This window comes from Oncorhynchus kisutch, linkage group LG11 (assembly GCF_002021735.2).
Source record: "Oncorhynchus kisutch isolate 150728-3 linkage group LG11, Okis_V2, whole genome shotgun sequence".
Taxonomy (NCBI): domain Eukaryota; kingdom Metazoa; phylum Chordata; class Actinopteri; order Salmoniformes; family Salmonidae; genus Oncorhynchus; species Oncorhynchus kisutch.
Window position 1 is genome coordinate 32,704,465 of NC_034184.2, and position 9,096 is coordinate 32,713,560.

A 9,096-nucleotide genomic window follows, 5' to 3' on the forward strand; every position below is an offset into this window, starting at 1 on the left:
TTTTTTTTACCTTGCCCAACACTCTAACCACTAGGCTACCTTCCACACCAGTGATGTCTGGTGTGGTCTTGCCTTACAACAGGCCTACAAGTCCTCAGTTCAGCCTGTCTCAGCCTATTGCGGACAGTCTGAGCACTGATGGAGGGATTGTGCGCTCCCGGTGTAACTTGGGCAGCTGTTGTTGCCATCCTGTACCTGTTCCGCAGGTGTGATGTTCGGATGTACCAATCCTGTGCAGGTGTTGTTACACATGGTCTGCCACTGCGAGGACGATCAGCTGTCCGTCCTGTCTCCCTGTAGCATTGTCTTAGGCGTCTCACAGTACGGACATTTCAATTTATTTCCCTGGCCACATCTGCAGTGTTTAAACCCTTTACAATGGACATCTGTTAAGTTATTTGGATTTTACGAATTATCTTTGAAAGACAGGGTCCTGAAAAGGGACGTTTTCTTTTTGTCTGCTGGAGGTCATTTTGCAGGGCTCTGGCAGTGCTCCTCCTTGCACAAAGGCGGAGGTAGCGGTCCTGCTGCTGGGTTGTTGCCCTCCTACGGCCTTCTCCACGTCTCCTGATGTACTGGCCTGTCTCCTGGTAGCGCCTCCATGCTCTGGACACTACACTGACAGACACAGCAAACCTTCTTGCCACAGCTCGCATTGATGTGTCATCCTGGATGAGCTGCACTACCTGAGCCACTTGTGTGGGTTGTAGACTCCGTCTCACGCTACCACTAGAGTGAAAGCACCGCCAGCATTCAAAAGTGACCAAAACATCAGCCAGGAAGCATAGGAACTGAGAAGTGGTCTGTGGTCACCACCTGCAGAACCACTCCTTTATTGGGGGTGTCTTGCTAATTGCGTATAATTTCCACCTGTTGTCTATTCCGTTTGCACAACAGCATGTGAAATTTATTGTCAATCAGTGTTGCTTCCTAAGTGGACAGTTTGATTTCACAGAAGTGTGATTGACTTGGAGTTATATTGTGTTATTTAAGTGTTCCCTTTATTTTTTTGAGCAGTGTATATTTATTTAGACTTTTGTTACTTTCTTTGCTTTTAGGCCCATGGTAAAGGGGTGGTAACTGAAATGCTCTAATATGCTAAAACCGAGATTCTTGTTCCAAAACAATTCAATCATCATCTGTACAAATTGTACTTTAGACCTACGGGATTGTACTGCACTGTCATCTTCTTCAATATTCTGTGATTTCAAATATCACTCAGACACTGGAGGAATACAATTTTATAAACATTCAAATAAATGTTTTTTTGGCCGGTAAACATGATACAGACCATCTTCTGTCAATAAAAATATTTGTGTTTATTGACATAACATGGATACGATTAGCATACTTGAAATGTAACAAAAAAACAATAAAAGTCATATTTTGTTAGTCATTTTATCTTACTTCAGGTAGTTCACATCTCAAACATAAACAATTCCCTTGATCAGGAGTATAATAACACCGTAGCACGTGGTGTTGAAAGCAGCTGAAATATCCATTGGCAATTCAGACACTGAATAACTTCTCTTTCATCATTATCTGGCTTACATACCCCATTGGGTGACACTTTATAATAACGTTCCTGTCTGATCGTTATTAGAAAGTGTTTCCCCACATGGTAGCATTCTGTTATTCTACTCGATATCACATACTCAACATGCCTGTGTTACATGTATGGTATTTGCTTTCACTATCCCTTTACAAACCTAAGTGTAATACATACACTTAAACAGCAAAAAAAATGTCAAACAGTATTCATCACATTTAGGCCTGAACCATTGTGCATCACATAATAACAATACATTAAAATGTAACTATTACATTATTTTAGCACTGTGTGATATTAAAACATGTATAGAAATCACCATAAATCACACTGTTTGCACAGCCAAATAACTGTATGTACAATTGATAGAAATGTTCAATTTTGGAAATCACTGAAATGAAAAGCACCACTATTCAGCTCCATATGTCATATGTAGCAGGTCTAAGCTAGTCTATCCAGACTCTTTTGAGTTTTTTATCTGTTCTCAGCTATGGGATTTTATGGGATAATCTCAAATTTGATTTCTGGCCAGAAGAGAGGAGCAAACTCCTCTGTTTGCTTAACCAATTGAAACTCTCCTACATACAGTGAATTTGGAAAGTGTTCAGACACTGACTTTTTCCACATTTTGTTAATCACCCTGTCATCTCAGATTTTGAAATGATGCTTTACAGCAAAAGCAATACAAGCGTTTGTGTAAGTTTATCGCAAAACAATAAGTACACCTAGCATCAGTTAACTTGGATCTCGAAAATCAGAAAAGCAATCAAATTAATCGTTTACCTTTGATGATCTTCAGATGTTTTCACTCACGAGACTCCCAGTTAGACAGCAAATGTTCCTTTTGTTCCATGAAGATATTTCTTATATCCAAATACCTCCGTTAGTTTGGTGCGTTATGCCCAGGAATCCACCGGAAAGAGCGGTCATGACAACGCAGACAAAAATTCCAAATTACATCCATAATGTACACAGAAACATGTCAAACGTTTTTTATAATCAATCCTGAAGGTGTTTTTCAAATATCTATTCAATAATATATCAACCGGGACAGTTGGCTTTTCACTAGGACCGGGAGTAACAATGGCCGCCTCTTTCTTTTGCGCACAAATCACTCTGAGAGCCCCCACCTGTCCACTTATGCAATGTGGTTGTTCACGCTCATTCTTCAAAATAAAAGCCTGAAACTATGTCTAAAGGCTGTTGACACCTTGGGGAAGCCATAGAAAAAGGAATCTGGTTGATATTCCTTTCAATGGGCAATAGGGATGCATAGAAAGACAGGGGTTGCAAAATAAGAGTCACTTCCTGATTGGATTTTTCTCAAGCTTTCGCCTGCAATATCAGTTCTGTTATACTCACAGACAATATTTTTACAGTTTTGGAAACTTTAGAGTGTTTTCTATTCCAAGCTGTCAATTATATGCATATTCTAGCATCTGGTCCTGAGAAATAGGCCGTTTACTTTGGGAACGTTATTTTTCCAAACATAAAAATAGTGCCCCCTAGCTTCAAGAGGTTACCTCTTGCGATGAGCAAACCCGTATCCGGGAGCGTAATCATAGCCTCAAATGCATTAGCATAACGCAGCGGACATAAATACCCCTAGAAACTTTTCCTATTCATGAAAATCGCAAATGAAATAAATATATTCAAACACAAGCTTAGCCTTTTGTTAACAAAACTGTCATCTCAGAATTTCTAAATATGCGTTACAGCCAACGCTAGACAAGCATTTGTGTAAGTTTATCATGGCATAATGCTATGCTAGCTCTGCTGGCAGCAGGCAACATTTTCACGAAAATAAGAAAAGCAACCAAATTAAATAATTTACCTTTGAAGAACTTCGGATGCTTTCACTCAGGAGACTCCCAGTTAGATAGCAAATGTTCCTTTTTTCTAAAAATATTATTTTTGTAGGCGAAATAGGTCCCGTTTCTTCATCATGCTTGGCTGAGAAATTGACCGGAAAATGCTGCAACTATAACGCCAAACATTTTTCAAAATTTGCTCCATAATATCGACAGAAACACGGCAAACGTTGTTTAGGATCCATCTTCAAGGTGTTTTTAACATATATATTCGATAATATATCCGTCGAGGCAATTGGTTTCTCATAAGAAGCGTTGGAAAAATGGTTACCTCAGTATTTTACGCGAGATTTTCTGTGGGAGACACCATGTGACCACATGCTATATATGGTCCTTTACAGCCATTCTTCAATGGAAATGCCTAAAAAGACATCACAATGCTGTAGACACATTGGGGAATACGTGGAAAACGTAAGCTCATTCGTAGCTCATTCACAGCCATATAAGGAGTCATTGGCATGAGGCGGTTTAAAAAAATGCGGGCACTTCCTGGTTAGATTTTTATCTGGGTTTCTGTGGCACTCACAGACAATATCTTTGCAGTTTTGGAAACGTCAGAGTGTTTTCTTTCCAAAGCAATTATATGCATAGTCGAGCATCTTTTCGTGACAAAATATCTTGTTTAAAACGGGAATGTTTTTCATCCAAATGTTTTAATAGCGCCCCCTAATGCATAACTGGCTAAGCTGTGTTTCGCTATATTTCACTTGTGATTTCATGAATATAAATATTTTCTAGTAATATTATTTGACTGTTGCGCTATTCAGCGTTGCTGATGACAAATATACCGGATCCGGGATGGGTGGTTCTAAGTTACAGCCTTATTCTATTTTTTTTTTTAAATCATCAATACCCCACAATGACAAAGAAAAAACAGGTTTTTAGACATTTTTGCAAAAGTATTACAAATGATTTACATAAGAATTCAGACCCATTGCTATGAGACTCGAAATTGAGCTCAGGTGCATCCTGTTTCCATTGATCATCCTTGAGATGTTTCTACAACTTGGAGTCCACCTGAGGTAAATTCAAATGTTTGGACATGATTTGGAAAGGCACACACCTGTCTATATAAGATCCCACAGTTGACAGTGCATGTCAGAGCAAAAACCAAGCAATGAGCTTGAAGAATTTGTCTGTAGAGCTCAGCGACAGGATTATGTGGAGGCACATATCTGGGGAAGGGTACCAAAAAAAATCTGCGTCATTGAAGATCCCCCAAGAACACAGTGGCCTACATAATTCTTAAATGGAAGAAGTTTGGAACCACCTAGACTCTTCCTAAAGCTGGCTGCCCGGCCAAACAATCCAGGGAGAAGGGCATTGTCAGGGAGGTGACCAAGAATCTGGTGGTCACTCTGAAAGCGCTCCAGAGCTCCTCTGTGGAGATGGCAGAACCTTCCAGAGGGACAACGATCTCTGCAGCACTCCACCAATCAGGCATTTACGGTAGAGTGGTCAGACGGAAGCTACTCCTCAGTAAAAGGCACATGACAGTCCGCTTGAAGTTTGCCAAAAAGCACCTAAAGAAACAAGATTCTCTAGTCTGATGAAACCAAGATTTAACACTTTGCCAAGTGTCACGACTGGAGAAAACCTGAAGACATCCCTACGGTGAATCATGGTGGTTGCAGCATCATCCTCTGGGTAGGTTTTTCAGCAGCTGGGACTGGGAGACTAGCTAGGATCGAGGGAAAGATGAACGGAGCAGAGTACAGCGAGATCCTTGATAAAAAACCTGCTCCAGAGTGCTTAGGACCTCAGACTGGGGAGACGGTTCACCTTCCAACAGGACAACTACCCTAAGCACACAGCCAAGACAACGCAGGAGTGGCTTCTGGACAAGTCTCTGAATGTGTTTGAAATGTCCCAGCCAGAGCTCAGACTTGAACATCTCTAAGACCTGAAAATCACTGTGCAGCGACGCTCCCCATTCAACCTAACAGAGCTTGAGAGGATCTGCAGAGAAGAATGGGAGACTCCCCAAATACAGGTGTGCCAAGCTTGTAGCGTCATACCCAAGAAGACTCGAGGCTGTAATCACTGTCAAAGGTGCTTCAACAAAGTACTGAGTAAAGGGATACTGAATACTTATGTAAATGTTATATTAACTTTTTTTTATTTTATACATTTGCAAAAATGTCTGAACCTGTTTTTGTCATTATGGGGAGTAAATTGATGCATGTAGATTGATGACGGAAAAAAACAATCCGTTTAGAATAAGTATGTAATGTAACAAAATGTGGAAAAAGTGAAGGGGTCTCAATACTTTCCGGATGCACTGTATGGCTACCACTTTTCGGTTTCCAGGTAACGGAGGAGAGGCGCACGGAGGAGTCAAGTAGAGTACAGACATTGACCTACCCAATCTCCCATTTATGGCCCCACAACAGCATTTCCCTGATGGAAGTAAGCTGGAAGTTACTAATGTATAATTCTATTCATCCAGCAGATGCTGCTGTGGCACTGCCAAATCCTCTAGGAGAAAGAGAGTGTTCATCTAGGGACCACAGACCAATATCTTAGTGAGGGGATTACATTCGGACAGCCAATGACAAGAAATGGAGAAACCTTTTCAAATATAATCTAATAAATCAAAACATTACAATTCATAGTGACTGATCTATTTAGTGTTCAATCAATCTTTAGGTATCAAGGTAGAAATAGCAATATACCATTACTCTCAACGTAAACAACAATTTAATAAGTTGATTCACTTATTGTCTCTACCATGTAAACAACAACTCACATTGAACACGAGCAGCTCATTGAAGTGTCAAAATGAACTTTTTTCAGACTGGCGCAGAATCTATAGAGGAAAAACTATAGACCAATGTATATACAAAAACAACCAAAAACTTTGAAAAACTGGTCGTCATAAATAGGACACTGTTTTGTTTTAAATCCTCTCATCTTCTAAGACTCAAGAAAGCAATATCCAAGTGGAAGGCAATGTACAGACATCAGAGTAAAAAAAAAACCATATATAACAAATAAATCTAATTCAGTTAGCCAAAAGGGAGCTCAAAATCAATACAGTGCAGTCTATTGACACAAACTGTTTTGGCCTTTGCTTTATATACTATATTACAGTACAGATACAGTTGACTTTGAAAATCCAAACTGCTCTGTACGTTACAGATCTGACTACCACAAAATGAATGGTAAGAAATGGAAAACCCCAAATCCATTAGAAATGTTACATCATATAATCTCCCTAGGTATCAATTGCACTTTGAATTGTCCGCCCAATGCATTTAAAGCCCTTGCTCTATTGGTTTTCACTGTCAGTCTTTTTAGCTGCACTTCTCTGCAATGATCAATCTAGAGGAACCTTTCACCACAGGAGCTCTCCTGAAGAAATAGAGGACTATGTAACTTGGGAGGTTGTGGCTACACAGAGAACATCAGCCATCACAGCAGCAACATGGCTGCCTCCTTGTGAATCTCTGTGCAGTTAAACACCACAGACAGAATCTTTAGGATGCCTCGTCTATCCACTGAGCTGTCAGATTCTAGACTCATCATCTTCATCACCCGATTCCCACTGGGTCTATATCTCACTACGTTGAGTTTTTAGGAATTCTCCTGTGGAACACTACGGACTGCCGTGCCTGGAACTGTTGCTTCCGCCGCCGCTTGCGCTGGTCCCAGTGGCAGAGCAGTATCATCTTGAAGGTGGTACGGAAGGTCTTGTTGCACAGGGCATAGCACATGGGGTTGACGGTACTGTTGACGTAGCACAGCCAGTATCCCAGTGCCCACAGAGCCTCGGGGATGCAGCCATTACAGAAGGTGTTGACCAGTACCATGATGTTGTAGGGTGTCCATGTGATGATGAAGGCAAACAGAATGGCGCTGAGGGTCTGTGCCGCCTTCTTCTCCTTTACCAGAGACATGCGCTTGCGCTTGGTGATCTGTGTCCGTGCCCTGGAGGCAAATCTCTTGGCTAGAGCTGCCTCTCTGAAGGAGATCGGCATCGAGGGTGATTTGGTGGTTGTGGCAGGAGAGCCAGAGAGTGGCCCCACTCTGGTGGCCTGGATGGCAGGCATGGACTGGACTCTGGAGATCCGGGAGGAAAAGCGTTGTTGGTAGCTGTTGGTGTCTGTGTTGGCCCCATCAGGGGTGGTAGTAGTGGTGGTGGTGGTGATGGTAGAGAGGCTGCCCCGACTGTCCTCCTCCCCTCTCAGGGTGTCCTCTTCTGAGGCTATGTCCAGGTCCTCGCAGGAGGTGAGGTGGGAGTTGACGGCTGCCTTCATCCCTGGCAGGTTGAGCACTATGGAGAAGATGGTGTGGTCCTGGGGCATCATCCTTCTACCATTTCTCTCCTCATCCTCAGACGAGCCCGAGTGGTCCACTGACAGCCCGGCGTTGTTGTTGTTCCAGCTGTCGCTGCTGCTGTGGTCAGCATCCCCCTCTATGGGCCGGGCGCTGCCAGACCTCCAGGAGCACATCATGGGCCAACAGTGGAAGCGTGCGGCCAGCGCCTGGCTGGGGCTCTTCTTCTGGGAAACTTGGCTTAGCTCATAGCTGCTGCAGCTCCTGGCGCTCCCAGCCTGGTGGTGGACGAAGTGAGCCCTTTCTCCACCCCTCCCTCGGCTCCCTGAGCCCTGCAGGCCCTCCAGTTCCCGTGCGCGGTTCTGCGTCTCCCTGTAGATACGCCAGTAGAGCACACTCATAATAGTGACAGGCAAGTAAAAGGCAGCAATAGCCGTGCAGAATGTAATGATGGGCTCTGAGAGGAACTGGATGTAGCACTTATCAGGGGGCACTGTGCGCTCCCCCGCAAAGTACTGCCAGAATAGAATGGCTGGGGCCCACAGGACCAGGGACACGAACCAGGCCATGCCGATCATCAAGCCAGCCCGCCGTGTGGTCCGCTTGGCCCGGTAGGTGAGTGGCCGGGTGATGGAGAAGTAGCGGTCAAAGCTGATGACCAGCAGGTTCATGACGGATGCGTTACTGGCCACATAGTCAATAGCCAGCCACAGATCACAGGCCCAGTTGCCTAGCGCCCATTGGCCCATGATGATGTAGGTGGTGTAAAGGTTCATGGAGATGACCCCGATGATGAGGTCAGCCACGGCCAGGCTGAGCAGGAAGTAGTTGTTGACAGTCTTGAGCTGGCGGTTTACCTTGAAGGATACCACCACCAGTATGTTGCCGATTATGGTGACCAGGGACAGGAGGCCAGTGAAAAAGACAATGAGGACCACCTGCCACACTGTGTGACCCCCAAGAGGGTCATAGGTCAGAGAGGTCACTGTCTCGTTGTGCGACCCTGTAAAATTGAAGAGGCCACTGATGGAGTCATTGTCATCGGGGCTGGTTAGCTCTTGCCAGATGTCCTTGTGGAGAGCGTTGGTGTCTGGGTCGTCAATGCCCATTCCTGGGGAGCTGACGGTCAGGTACAGGCCAAGGTGTGTGCTGTTGGAGCTCATTATGACTTCCTGGCATATTCTGAGGAGAACACAGACAGAGATAGATTACTACACTGTATTGTACTGAGAAGAGTCGCTCCCGTAGGTGATGCTAACAGCACATTTTTACTCAGTTTTTAAAATATTTTTTACGTTTACTGTAAGTAGACTGGCAGTTAAGGTGTTTACAGTTTACCCACTTTTCTAGTCAAACTGTCTTGTTTGTAAAGAATTTGTATTCATCGGTTTTGTGTTT

At 43.6% G+C, this 9,096-nt stretch overlaps 1 protein-coding gene across 1 annotated transcript; it reads right to left on the reverse strand.

Annotated features, from left to right (window-relative positions):
* Positions 1–6,660: 6,660 nt before the first annotated feature.
* On the reverse strand, positions 6,661–8,888 carry LOC109898868 (muscarinic acetylcholine receptor M3-like). The gene has a single exon (XM_020493927.2). It carries the CDS (start codon positions 8,859–8,861, stop codon positions 6,984–6,986), a length of 1,878 nt encoding a protein of 625 aa, XP_020349516.1. The 5' UTR covers positions 8,862–8,888; the 3' UTR covers positions 6,661–6,983.
* Positions 8,889–9,096: the final 208 nt, after the last annotated feature.

Excerpts from the sequence above, each read along its gene's own strand:
- LOC109898868 (XM_020493927.2), bottom strand. The coding sequence starts at position 8,861 with ATGAGCTCCAACAGCACACACCTTGGCCTGTACCTGACCGTCAGCTCC.